We start from the raw sequence: 14,658 nt of genomic DNA, 5'->3' as shown, positions 1-14,658 counted from the left end.
CTCTGTTTGTGGGTGCTTTCAAGTTGACTAAATCACTAGAAAAAGTTACTTACATTTGTGTTAAGAAGGTTAGTTCTGTTATTTTACTTTATGTTGCTTTTCTGGCCTCCAAATACACCTTGAAGTGAGTAGGTGACTAAAATGCATATTGACTAAAATGTATAGTAGCTTGCCTTAACTGTGCATGTAAACGTACTGACTGAACAGCTGTGCAATGCTTTGACTGTACCAGTATCGTTTCTTACTTGTATTTGACGGAGGGTCCTATCTGACAATGCCTGTCCTGATGTACCCCAGTCGTCTTTCTTGTTTGAGTAAATTCAGTCATGATTTCTTACTTTTAAGCACAAAACGCACTTTTATCCATTAGCTTTACAGCTTGTGACTGCATTTCAAGATGACTGTTATTGCATTTGATGGTTAATTTCTGCATTTTGCTATCGAGGGAGAAAATTACTTTCCCCAGATTTTTATTGTATCAGAAAAACTTTAAGGAAAATGTATTTTTGACACTTTTATGACTTTAAATCATAGCTTATTGTGCCTTCTTTTACTTGGCAGACATTTCCAGTTCTTTTATGTAACTTTTTTCATTTCCTTGCTTTTTTTTAGTTTTAAGACCTCTCCTTTTTCAACTCTGCATTTAATCAATCATTTTTTGTGAGTCTGTAATTTATAAACCCTCCTCTTCTGCGTCCTCAGCTCAGTGGCAGCAGCCCAACCTTCCAAAGCCCAAGAAGGTGCGTCCCTCCACCAGCCGCTACGCCGCACTGACAGAGAGAGGCCTGGATGTGAAGGCCGCCTTCTTCCCAGACTCCAGCCCGCTGCCAGGCGGCCTGGTGGAAAGTGACGACCTGTAGAGACCACATGATGGCACAAAGATTGCAACGTTAACCCACAAAGAATGCCTGAATGCTGCCCAATCGCTCTGACTCTGTCCGACTGAAGGACTCAGAACTAAAGGGTGGGCGAAGTGAGCTGGTGCAGCCGTGGATTTCATATGTTTTATAGTCTGAAACAGCCCAGTGTATTACAGAATTCATCCAAATGTTCCCGCAAGCTTCATTTATCAACTGGACCTGCAGCGATCGACAAGGAGAGACTGCTCAGAAACTCACATGAGACTCTGTTTGCAAAGGATTGTCTTTTTAAGTGCCTTTCATGTCTGTAAAGATTTAAACAGGTTTAGAAATAAAACAAAGATTTACTATGCATGTTTAAGTGGTGCCATTTGAAATACACAGAGTAAACCTGTATCTATATGTAGAGCCTTGCTCATCCGTCTTTAAAGGAATGACTCAAAGCATGGAGGCTTTGACGAAGGAGAACACAAACGTGTTACTATGTGGGCTTGTGTAGCACAGTGTTGATATCTACAGTATCTGATTAGTTATCATTGATTAGCTGACCGACATTGGGAAAGGCCGGGCCTTAAAATAACTTCTTTTTTCAATGGAGGAAAAAGAGTTTGGAGAAAGAACGCTCATAGATGGATGTGGAATCAGGAAAGGTTAAAAGGGGTTTTGGTATTTCTAAACTGGGCCTGAATAACATATTTTAGGATCTAAATGACAAATAGATGCTGATTTTTTTGAATGCTCCAGTAGATTTTCTCTGCCAGAGTGCTGATGTGTTGTACTTTATCTTCTGTTAGTAGAGGTAGGCACAGTTTCAATCTGTGAACAAATACATTATCTTGAATAATTAATCCATTGATTCGAGTTATCCTATCGTTAAAACCTGTTTAGTGTCTGACGGGCCATCTGTTGTGCTGCTGGGAATGACTTCACACCCAAGTTGACCATGTTCCAGTTGTTGGTAACTCAGAGTCCTGAAGCTCCTTTGAGTGTCCGAGTCAGAATTTCGACTTCAGGATGACATATCTGACTTGACCACTCTTCTGTGCTCTTGTAATGATAATATTCCAACAAAAACAGTTCTGCTGCAGCAGACTGAGTCCAAACTTAGTAAAAATTAAATCCTAGCATCCATAAAGATCCACGGATGGCTTCAAATCTAAATTTAGTAAAAACGTTTTTGATATATAACCAGTCCTCACTCTAGAGGGTCTCTTTTAGTTTGTAACTCAGTGGTTTTAAACTTTTTTCACCCAAGGCACACCTGAGATCAAGTTAAAAGCTTAAGGCACACCATATCTATTACCATGCAAAGTAGCCTCTTTAATTCTTGTTGAGTTAGGAACACTCTTACCATTTTATTCCAAAATGGATATACAGTTTTACTTTGCAGAGAAGGCTCTGCTCAAAAGATACTCCCTGCTTTGAATTTCCAGGGGGCGGATGGCTAGAAACTCCCATATGGATGGATACATTAATGACAATGTGTTTTGAAAACAATGAAATTATTTTAGAAGCAATTAATCCATAGTAGCATGAATCTGAGTATGAGGGTACAACAAGCTTCAGGCTATGAAGGAGGGGGCTGGGGTGGAGGAGGTGAAGCTTTGCCAGCAGCAGCAGAGTGGTGCATCAGCAATAATGCAAGCAGGGATTAGTGAGAGGTATGTTATATTTAAAAACACTGCTGTGTCGAAAGAAAGAGCTCTGATTGGCTGTGGATTGGCATTTGCGGGATTAACGGACAACAGATGTGTGCCCAGCTCTGGTGGTTAGCTTTTAATGCACTTAACTCAGGGATGCAGCAGCTCCTCTGTTCTTTCAGGTGAAATTACTTCTTTTGTCATTAAAGTTGGATAGCTTTTAAGAGAGTGATACCACGGCTGCTTTCTCTTAGTGCTAATTTTAAAAAACTATCACTTCAGGGATCCTGTCTGTGATGTTGTCACAGTCTTAGAATAACAATCTAAGCGTTTTTGTTGCAAAATCAGACATTTAATGTGGATTTTCTTTGATTTGGTACCCCTAAGAGCAATAGCTACTCATTTGAGGGTTTTTTCTACATTTTTTTGGTACTTTTTTCCCTTTATGACACAGGACAGGTGAACAGAGACAGGAAATATGGAGAGAGAAATTGGGGAAAGATGTGCAGAAGAATTAAGATTTATTCCTGCAGACAGTGTGTGGAGGACTAGCTCAACTGGTGCCCAACTGAAGCAGTTAAATGACACAAGGCATTCACTTGCATTAGTAATGCAGATCCTAAAATAAGCAAAAAAAAAAAAAAAAAAAAAGAGGCTCAGTTTTGTAAATACCAGAATGTTCCCCTTTGAACAGTTGGATCAAGCATACAGGGAGTGGCAGAGAAAAGTAGATTTTTGTGACAGTTGACATTTAGGTGGTGAATAAACATGAGATCGAGGGATGTAAGTGACTGGCAGTGGTGAGAAGAAAGTGACAGCTTGGAAAACTTTGGTGATTTTGGGTAATTTTTGCAATTTTCTTTCTTTGGCGGTTTATTTTCAAAGTTTGAATTGAAATATTCTCACTGAGAGAGGGTGCTGTGAAAGGTTTCAGTGTTTTTGTCTCACAGACGTCACAGATTGTCCATTTTATTTTTGTATGAAAGAAAAAGACTCCCTGCAATCATGGCATAACGGCGACCTTTTGTTCACTGATGAAACAATCTCTGTATTATAAATATATTCACAGCCTTAATCACTCTTAGGTTTATGCAAACACAATTTTCTTTGCATGTTATTTTTGGACACTTGTACAGTGCCAAACCGGATGTATAAAAACAACTTTACTCTCTCTTTAAGCTGGCGAAACATTAAGAATAAGGTATATTTATATCCAGTATTTTCATCACCTTTGTAATACTCAACAAAGTGGACGTCTTTTCTGTCTCGCATCAGCTGACAGCCTCTGTGTTTGCACATTTCTATGCCAATCAATGCCTGTATATGGATTGTTCTCCTGATATTATTTTAGGTTATGAAAGTTAATAAAAGTCTTCAGAGACAGTGTGAGGTGTTTTTACAGACTGGCAGGCTCCTCCTAAAACACCAACATGATGACAAAAACCACATCAACAACCACAGCAGAAATAACACAATGACTATCAATCAAAGCACAACAAAACCTCATCCTTTAGTAGGAAACAACATATAGTAGGGCTGCACAATAAATCACAATTTTATCATTATGGCAATAGCAGCAATCACACGACAAAGGCCTGAATTGAATACAATAAAAATGGAGAAAACACGAAATACTTTCTCACTAAGCAGTCCCACATTTCAGACACTCTCCGGCTGTAGCTAGCTAACTGCCGACACAGACTCTGACTTTTTCCTAAGATGAAACCTGTGCTCAGAGAAACACGTTTACAGTGCTATATCAGGTAAATAGGGAGGGTGATCGAGGACTGTGTATACATATTTGATTTTTGGGTTAGAAACTGCTTTACTGAGAGCACAGTGTAAGCTGGATTCATGGTGAAGGAAACAATTTTTCCAGAACTGGTCTCTTTTTTTTCAGACTTTTCTCTTAGATTTTCTAGAACCTGTTTGTTCACTGTTGACCCTTCTGGAATCCACACCTCCAAAATAATCCCCTCAATGTCAAAGAAAACCAATATGACCTTGAATTTGGACTTTCTTTGTGGTGCTTTCTTCATCCATGATGACGATGGTGTTTTCCAATGCATTGTCCACTATTTAGTCTCAGGATCATATTTGAAGATCCAAAGCACGTTGGCCCGTCTGCTCTGAGGTTGTTAAAACTAGGTTTACTCAAGCTACCCAAAATCATGATAAAACCCATATGAATAGTTCATACCAAGGTGTTTTGCTTATAACACTTGTAGTTTGGGCAATTTTTTTTATTTTAAACGATGAAAACAATTCAAGTTTATATGTGTTTCTGACAGCAATGTCGATTTTTTTCAGTGTGGGTCCTGGGGAGCGCAGCTCTTCTTAGATATATGAAGGGGGGATTAATGAAAAAATGTTGGGAACCACTGAATTGGGCCATTAGAGGGAGATGCTGACATGGCTTAACCAAAGTGTGCTGAAAGGGACTATAAAGCGTGTGGTTTATAATAATTTGTGCACTAATCATGGATTTTAGTTAATTGTGATTAATGCAATTAAATTTTCACAGCTGGAGTTTATCATGCTTCGTATTCTCACAATATTAACAGCAAGCACTGAGCATGTTTTCCCAATAAAGATAAAACTAGACCTAATTTTGAAATGGTAATATTCAAATGCTATTCCCCATATAAATGAATATATTTGCTGTATGAATTAATTACATTTGTTTGGGAAAAGTCTTCACAACAAATATCACAAAAAAAAATGTCCAATGTCAGTATTTTCCAGTATTGTGTCATCTTAAGAAATTGCTAAAGAGTGCACATTAAACAGAAAAGTACTGTGAGCTTGCTTCATATCTGGAGGCTTACAGCATATCTCAATGAAAGGAACAAAATGCAGCACTTCTTATCTCATCACAGGGCATGACAGTCCCCTCCAACCCTGTCCATCCACACCACAGATCCAGAGCTGAAACCAGACACTCAAAACATTCCCCGAGCTAAAAATACCCCCCACCTCCACCACTCTTCCTAATTTCCTCCAGCTGTAGCCCAGCACGCCGGCCCCACGACAGGCCCCTCCAGAGGTGGGCTCTGGGGGCCGCTGGTGGAGGGGGAAACGTGCTGTCAGTGAGAGCGGGCCTCCCAGGGGAGGTGGGGGGGACAAAACATGCTCAGGCGCTTTACAGTCATGGAAAAAGACCAACTGATCAAATTTAGGGGCTCGGGACACAGAGGTCCAGACTGGGCCAGACACTCTGGAGTCAGCAGTGTTAGTCATGACCGAGTGTCACACACATATCAGGCCATGACTTCTGCGGTGGGGAGGAGTGACTCAGCAGAATGACGGAGAGCGCCAGGACAGATGTGGACAACCAGAAACCCATATAAAGAGTTTGATCACTCCTGATGTTTTTTCAGTAAAAATCTGACAGAAAAAAAACAACTGACAACAAATATGAAATCCAATCTGACACTTCTACAGCTCAAACAAACTTTACCCTCAATCCAGCACAGGCTGAGGCCTGCTGGGGGGGAAATTTCTCTGCTTTCAATGCTGGGCCCTAACAAGTTGAAGGTTTATACAATTTTGGAATACTCCAAATGCTGTCCTTGAAGGCTGCATCAAAGATAGTCCACAAAAAGATTCCCAGACAGGCTTATATTATTATTCTTTGTGTCTAACATTACTGCAGAAAAAACACCAAGCATAACACTAAGATTAAACTTTTCTTTTTAATTACCACACTTTCTTAATCAGAAGCAACCACTATGAAATAACTTTTAGAATCAGCACATTGCATTGACAAGAACAGGAGTTACTGTTCTACCAGTGCTGCTGTCAGTAGGTCTTTAGCGTTTTATAGCAGCAAAATGTAAATTTTCCACCTTGAAATAGAAGTTTTTAAGCTGACATAACAATGTTATAATTTCAAAAGGGAGAATGGAGTCTTTCCAAGTTCCACAAAGCCTCTCAGTCACCTGTTTTCAGACGATTTTTATGCAACTTTTGCAGCATAATGCAGTTCTCTCAGAGAGAGAACTCTCTCTGCACTCTTTGATTTAACAAATGAGGTTAAGAGATGAAGAATAAGAGCGACAAAGAAAAAAGCTGCATGAAAAGCAAAAATTCAACAGCAGAGAGAACACCCATGCAGATATCCTAGGAGTATAAATAGCGGCATGTCTGTGTTGATTTGCACGTCACACCGTTGCTCCAATTGCCCTTGAAACCTCTCAGAAGACTTCGTGGAGGAACTGGTTTGAAACTGGTGCCATGAAAAAATCATAAATATGTACAGATTTTCTATAAAATCTCCAAATGTCATCATTCAGGAACTTCTGTTGTGTTCCACCTATCTTATAAGTCAGATGTCAAAGCTGGGAAAGACACCACACCCAAGGTGAATGTGCTCTATTTGCTACAAGCCTGTAAGAGTGAGTGACAGAGCTGGAAAACAACTGGACTTTGTTGAAACATGCCCACAAGTAAAACGGAAATTTGGAAAGATGATAGACCTGTGTCCCCAATCAAAGGGGGGGGGGGTGTCTCAGGTGCGATTCAAGTGGGCTCTGGCATGGTTTGGATGAGATGTAAATGCAACCACGCCCGGATTAGAGTGTCTAATCAGCTGTATGATGTCATCATAAAAACTAAACTTTTTTCCATAGCACAGCACTTTGTTCACATTTTTCCTCAATAAAAGAGAGAAATCATCAGAATCAAGTCAAAAAACAGTCTGTTATGACTCTTTTTGTGATGCACAAACTTTCCAGAGATCAGGAAACAATTCCACCTCTTTATGACTTTAAAATAAATGATGATAAATGATGTGTAAATAAGGTTGGTTATTATAACTTTGACATTACTAAGCCATAACCAGGAGTTAAATCAGTCTGAGGCTCTCAGCTGTTTTTTTTTTATCCATGTGTGGCATTGTTATGCATGACAAGGATGTGGTAGTGTTCTTAGGGTTTTCTTCATTCAGACAGGAAACTAAATCATGGAGGTGCTTAAGTGAACATATCAGTATTGCCTTTAATTTAATGCACTCTCTGTTATTCTGAATATTTAACATGAGTTGTCAGAATCCATGCAGGATTTAACACACCTGATGCGGCACGTGCTGTGGGAGGGTCTGCTATTGACCTTCCCACTTTGTAATGTAATGTCAAGACAATGTTGGTAATGATTTGCCACTATACAAATAAAGATTGATTCATTTATTGATTGATTGTGAGAAGGGCTGATGAAAATTAATCCTGCTACTCTTTTGTTGATACTGTAAATATTTTCAATATAGAATAAAGGCAAATATTTAAATAATTGCAAAAATTGTCAGACTGACCCCTCCTGTCCAGAGGGAGCGGTTGGTCACCAGTGAGAAGGAGCATGTGTTAAGAGTTAACTTAGGAAGATTCTAAGGAAATGTGATTTAAATTTCAATCACTTTTCCTGAAAGTGTTTCATAAAAACAGGCCTGTCTCTGGAAGATCATTCCTTTAACAATGTCAATCCATTTATGAGCCTCCAGTGACAAAACAGAAATAAACCCGTGGACTTACATCACTCAGATTGCAATTCATTTAGACACAAAAAGATAAGAATATGAAAACAGGCTCCAGGTCTAAAAGTAAAGTGTCTGTGTTCACATTTGATCACTCAGAAGCTCCTCTGTCATTGATATTAGAGTCAGATGTTCATCTCATTCTTGAATATTTTTATGCCTTAATCAAGACATAATGATCCAGAGTGAAGCTCCACCAGCCTCACTGTTGTTTTAAGTGTTAAGATAACTCCACAGTAAATCCTCAGCCCCTACATGGCCAGCTGCAGTCCTCCGTCCACCACCAGCACCTGTCCGGTAACGTAGGAAGACTCCAAAAGGAAAAGGGCGGCCTGGGCGACCTCCTCTGGCTCGCCGAATCTCCCCAGAGGGATGGAGCGTGCGCCGTCCTCCTCCTTCAGCCCCGAGGTCATGTCAGTGCGGATGAAACCTAGAAATAAAACACAACAGGAGGACTTTTACTAAGACAGAAAAGTAAGGACTGAGAGGGGAGGTTATGAGGACGTGGAGACCCTACCTGGAGCCAGCAGGTTCACTCTGATGCCACGTGAGGCCACTTCTTTAGCCAAGGAGCGAGTGAAGCCCTCTAAACCGGATTTACTGGCACTGTACACACACTGACCAGCGTTCCCCTTCAGGCCAACCACAGAGCCTTCAAACAACAAGAGACATCCAGTTAGACTGCTCAGCTAATTAAACACTGGTGAGATGTTTTAGCTACTACAAGAGGATAAGAGAGATGAGCCAAAAAAATATATAAAAATGCTCACAAAGTCAATCTAGATAATCCATCTTGTAGTCCAGTGTTTCCCAACCATTTTTCCTTGGAGCCCCCCCTCATGTACCTAAATAAAGCGCTGCCCCCCCAGGACCCAAGTGAAAATAAAAAGTGACACACACTGCCACCAAAAGTCAACATAGATTTAAATTTTTCATTGAAGAAACCCTAAAAAGGCTTATGCATGCTTTTCTTAACAAAATACCTTTGTATAAACTACTTAATAACTGCTTTAACATGGTTCAGTCAGTATTTACATATCTAATTTTGCAGCCTCGGAGCAGACAAAGCCTCACACCCTGCCCTAAGATCTTTGGCGCCCCCCCTGGGGGGGTCCTGGACCCAGGTTGGGAACCAGTGTTGTAGCCCTTTCCTCTATCCTAAATGTGGATTTTGAATTTAAACATTGTACACTACCATAAAGTTCTTTGAAATGCACTGAACTATCATCTAAATAAACAAATACACAAAAAATGCTACAATCCTAACAAGGCATTGTCTATTTAATAATGAATCTAGACATGTCCAATACCACCTGCTGTATAAGAGACTTTTAAAAAGACTTTTTAAGCCAATTTATGGACTTAAACTCTAAAATAAAATCCATTTGAAGGCTTCTTAATGATGTTTAAGGATCTGCAGGAATCCTGTGTTAGGACTGCAACTGAGAAAATGATCAAAACTATCATTTATCAACTTGAAACTAAATGTTTTAAAGTGTTAGCACTGAAAACCTATCAAAAAGAGCAGGTTTAGACTGTGTTCTGTGTTATATGAGTTACAGACCCAGCACAAAATCAACCACAGGCAAGTATTTAGGAGAAATAAAAGCATTGTTATCAAATATTGTGGTAAAAAAGGTTAAATTAGAAAAAAATGTACCTCAAGTAACATGTTAAAAAAACTTGTATTTAAAAAGAGAGATACACTGATGTACACTGCCCTCTAGTGATTAAACTAAAAAAACATACATCACTGAAGGCTTCTGAGCTTGCAGTTATGAGTACCTATATTAACAATAGCAGCTCCCTTTGTGTGCAGCATGCTACGCAGCGCCGCCCTGCAGGTCAACATGGAGCCCAGCAGGTTTGTTTGTAGCAGGTCCAGCATGTCTTCAGGTTTGGTCCTCAGTAACAGAGCATCTCTGATCAAACAAACACAGTAAAACAGTGAAGATCAGCCATTAAGTTCAGTATAAAATACCATTAACTCCACTCACCTGTTGATACCAGCTGCGTTCACCAGATAGGTGATGTTTCCACAGGTCTTCTGGATCGTCTCAAAAGTTTTCTGCACCTCCTGGTCTTTAGAGACGTCACAGCTGAGAGCCACATGTTCAGCTGGAGATAAGAAGCAAAAACAACTTTAAAGACACCAGAACTCATTCTGCAGCAGCAGCTACAGGGCCTACATTTGAGCTTTTTAATTTCTGGAGTATCTCATCTTACATTAGTTAAACCCAACCACAGGAAAAACAAAGATAAGACTCTGTGTCTGACAGAGAAATCAACTGTGGGTGGATCAACTTGGGGAGAAAACTATGTAATTCCTTCTTTCACATTATGTTCAAAGAAGAATAGAAATCAAAGGAAAAACCAAAAGAGTCTGTGCAGCCAGGGGTATAGCTAGGAATTTTGGCCCACAGAAAGAAAAGTACACAGGGCCCCCTTAGCCAGCTAGCCCAGTAAAAAAATGCTCCACTCTCACTATAAATAAGCCAATCTCTTCTTGTTTTCTCACACCTGCTGGTTGACTTTGAATATTAAAGGTAATCTGTTGTTTTTCCTACTTTTTCTTTTCCATCATCCTCATCTTGCTCTCAGGCCCTGCTTTTTTCCCCTCCATCACCCTCATGTTTCTCTCTGTCCCTGTGTTTTTCTCTCCCATAATCCTCATCTTGCTCTCCATCCCTGCTTTTTGTTTCCCCTCAGTTTTCCTCCTTCCTTTGCCGTTCTTTCTTTTTGCTTTTTGGTGCCTGATTTTAAGTGTTTAGGAAGCATCATCCAGTTTACAATCACCCTTCTCCTCTTCTCAAGGCTCTACTCTACTGTGCAGGACTAAGGGAGGAATATACCATTTGGACATTTTTTGAAAGGAGGAGTAGGCTCCCCCCAGTATATTATTTTACTCTATTTGTTACAAATTTCAGCCTGTTGACCAATTCATTTAGTTGCTTTTGATTCAATAATGATGATAATACCAAGTAAAAAGAAAAAAGACTTTTAATTTTGTGAGTCTCAAGCCCCAGCTGTAGGCTGGGCAATCAGTACCCTATTTCCCCCCATGCTACGTCCATGTTTACAGCCCCTGACTGCAGTTAGATTGAAGCAGTGGCCCAATAATCCTTTACCTCCATGTAAAGATGTCACAGTAGCCCTGGCAGCATCTTCGCTTCTAGAAACAACAGCCACCCTGCAGCCTCTCTCTGCCAACAGGCGGGACACAGCCTTCCCAATGCCTCTGGAGCCCCCAAACACCACAGCCAGCCGTGACATGATCCTCAGTGCACTGCAAGAGAGCACAGCAGCATATTAGCACAGAAGAGTAACAGTGAAGAGGAGCACAAATATCACACATTTTCTGGTTTCAGCTTCTTGAATATGATCATCTTTCTTTGTCAGTATGATAGTAGATGACGAGAGATTTTGTTTTTAACTGATGTTTAGAAAAAGTGGGGAATTGAATGATGGGAAATTTTTATGAGCATTTTCTATGATTTTTTACATGTGGTAGGTAAAACAGTCAGACAATTAATAATATACAACCCTTCAATATCTTCCTTAAAATGCTTAATTAAAATGCATTTGATATATAATATTATGACTTGTATTAAATATTTGATCTAAGAAAATAAGAAAATATAAATACTATAACAACTGACCTAACAACACATTACAGTACATTCAAAAGTATTCAGACCCATTCCCTTTTTGACAAGATCCCAAGTTTCAGTGGTTTAAGCTATGGTTAAACAAAAAGGTCAGTCATACAGGGGGGTTACTATTTGGACCCTGGTAGTTTTTGGGAATTAATTTTGTTACTGTGTGCAAAGTAAAATAATGTAAGCATCCAGATGTTTGGTAAAGCTTTGTTAAAAATTCCTTGCTCTGTGTAACAGCACTTGAAAAATTCATAGGGGAGCTAATAATTTCGTCCTAATCTCTATAGGAATACTGTAGATATCCACGTAGTAGGTTATCAGTTTTAGGAGATTTGAGACTACAGACTGCTTAAAACAAGACTTGCTGAAATAAGGTAGAATGAATCGAGCAAACACGTTAAATTTACAGTGGATAAGGTCAGCCTTGGTCATTTAAAGCTCTATTAATGGCTGCTGTTTATATGAAACTGTCAGGAAATGTTCACAGCCGTTCAAAAATGTCAGCATTTATGAACAAACATGCCGTTAGCTGTAACTTACCTGTTCAAGACTCGTTTTTCCCGCCAGACAGGACTGGTCCTTGAAGAAAAAGAAATTTAAAGACGGGAAAAGTCTAAAAATGACCAGAGGAGCTGCTGCTCATGGACGCCGCCATGTTTCTTCTCGTTGTTGTTGTGATGCTCGCCATCGGTCGGTAGAGGGCGCAGTGGTAGCACAAATGAAGGACATCATGGAACTGATGCAGGTTTGTTTAGTACCACTGATGTGGGATTAATCATGGACGTTTGCAGATAAGATGTTGAAAACTGAAAAAGCTGTAAGGATATGTGTTGGTTTAGGGAATATCTAAAGCCACTGACTTTCATTAACTGTCGTTTTTCTATGTATTTTCATTGTTGTATGTTTTTAAATTGCCCACTGTCTCATTGAGTTTCTGTTTATTTTGTCTTTATGCTGTATCCATGATCGCTGGGGAGAATGCTTGACTGCTGACTGCAAAACTAATTGTCCTTTACAGGTAAAATAAAATCTCTATATTTAAACAGGGGGCAGGCTTAATGCATTAACCCAGGTTACTGTGATTAGGTAGTTTTTGAGTTGATTTTAACTTCCTAAGTGTAATTTTCTCTCCATTTTGAGTGAAATGGTCTTAAGTGTTGGAGTTAATCTGCGGTGTTGAAGCACCAGTGTTAGTTCAACTACTTAGAGTCACCTGGTCTAATCACTGCCTACTGGGCTTTTCAAATCTGGGGTGATGTATGGCCATTGTTCCCCATCATGCCCTTGAGTACAGTGTTTATTTATACGTGTCTAGTTATCTTTAGATTCAGTTCAATCATATTTATATCCTCCTAAGACCCTGCTGCACATATGGGGACATAACACTTTAACTTTCTTAACAAACTAATAATTCCTGCTTTAGATCTTTTGAGGTCTTTGTCCACCAAAGTTTAAGGAATTTGCTTAAGATTTGGGATAATATGTCATTTGGATATTTCAGGGAATTTCCTTGGAAATTTTCAAGTATTCTCATGGAAATTCAGTGTGAATGTTTTAACATTTTAAATGGATTGGAAGTTTTTGGGGAAATTTGCATTGAATTTTTCTTTTGGAGTATTGGTGGGAATATGGGAAAATTGTGGGGATGTTTGGGGAAATTTGGGGAAAATTTTCAGGCCTTTTATAGAAATCAATGAAATTAATTAGAATTTTTTTTAGGAATTTGATTGGGAATTTGGAAATGGGGGTGTTCCTTAGAACGCTGAAGAATTCCCATGGACATTTTAAAGGATTTGTTTGAATGTTTGGATGTTTTGTCTTTGTCGTGAAAATTTGGAGAAGGATTTTTCTAAATTTTTAAGAATTTTCTGTGGAATTTTTGGTGAAACATTTTTCAGATAAACTTTAGAGTACTTTTTATGGAATACTTCATAGATATGTTTGAGAATTTTCACCAAAATTGTAGGTTATTTCCTTGATTTTTGGGGGGAATTTGCCTGGATTTTGGAAAGGAAAATTTCCAAGAAATTCCTGCTCAAAGACCAGGCTGATGTTTTAAAGTATCAGATCCTACTCTTCTTAAATAAATGGGAGAAACTTAAAATGCATCCAAAGCTAAAGTTCAGGTCTCAGGAGCATATAGAATACTCAATGTGCTTTACAGAAGATTAAAACAGCAACAAAGATACACCACTGAGTCAAGAAAAACAGAAGTTTCAGCGAAATAATCAATGATCTTGGACAAACCTTGCACCAATCTGTACAACATTTTGCATATACTAATGTTGGGGTCTCCTAAAAGGAGCATAAACAAATCCATGAACAAGTCTGCACACAAAGATAACCTAACAGGCAAAGGCTTTGAGAGAAAAGCAGTGTTTTAAGGCCACTTTTGAAGGAACTAAGTGTCAGCTCTTAGATGCTGCATTCATGAAATAACTGAATAACATGCAACCTCTCATAAATAACAGAAAAAGATCAGAGATTTAATCTGGGATTAGAGTATAGACCTGTTATAGAAGTAGTTATGCAAACTTTAGCTCACTTTAGCAAATGTGGCTAAAGCTAACGCAACTATGTAGACAACATATCTATGTAGCTTAGGTGGCTGTTTTAAGAGCTTAGCTTTAGCTACATTCTCTATGTAGCTTATGTAGCTAATGGAGCTGTTTAAGCTATGCTTTACTGTATCAGAATGTTTTCATGGAGGAGGAGCTTTTGTTGCTGTAAGTATGTTGTTTACTTTAAAGGTCACATATTTTACCCCTTTAAGATGAGTTTATATTGGTCTCAGAGGTCCCCAAAACATGCCTGTGGAGTTTTTTTTTCTGAAAAAAAACAGCAGTATTTGATTTTTATATTGCTAAAAAAAAAAAGTCTCTGTTTTAGCCCTGCTCAGAATGAGCTGGGTTTTTTTCTGTGCCTTTAAATGTTAATGAGCCACCTGACTCCACCTCTGGCCACGCCCCTCT

At 39.1% G+C, this 14,658-nt stretch overlaps 2 protein-coding genes across 5 annotated transcripts in view; one reads left to right on the top strand and one right to left on the bottom strand.

The window, feature by feature from the left end:
• The window catches only part of palld (palladin, cytoskeletal associated protein), a 143,043-nt gene extending 139,160 nt beyond the window's left edge, over positions 1-3,883 (top strand). For all 4 annotated transcript variants that reach the window (XM_041791859.1, XM_041791857.1, XM_041791858.1 and 1 more), the window contains one exon: positions 703-3,883. In XM_041791859.1, coding sequence (XP_041647793.1) covers positions 703-860 — 158 coding nt within the window. In that variant the 3' untranslated portion in view covers positions 861-3,883. The remainder of the gene's footprint in view (positions 1-702) is intronic.
• A 135-nt stretch (positions 3,884-4,018) lies between these two features.
• On the bottom strand, positions 4,019-12,358 carry cbr4 (carbonyl reductase 4). Its single transcript, XM_041791862.1, has 6 exons — positions 12,227-12,358; positions 11,156-11,313; positions 10,025-10,145; positions 9,813-9,949; positions 8,545-8,679; positions 4,019-8,457 (listed from the first exon to the last, which is right to left on the bottom strand). The coding sequence occupies exons 2-6, from the start codon at positions 11,298-11,300 to the stop codon at positions 8,279-8,281; spliced, it is 717 nt and encodes a 238-aa protein (XP_041647796.1). The 5' UTR covers positions 11,301-11,313; positions 12,227-12,358; the 3' UTR covers positions 4,019-8,278.
• Between the last annotated feature and the right edge of the window lie 2,300 nt (positions 12,359-14,658).

The sequence above is a fragment of the Cheilinus undulatus genome, linkage group 7 (assembly GCF_018320785.1).
Source record: "Cheilinus undulatus linkage group 7, ASM1832078v1, whole genome shotgun sequence".
NCBI lineage: Eukaryota > Metazoa > Chordata > Actinopteri > Labriformes > Labridae > Cheilinus > Cheilinus undulatus.
This window is presented reverse-complemented; position numbering and strand designations above follow the sequence as displayed.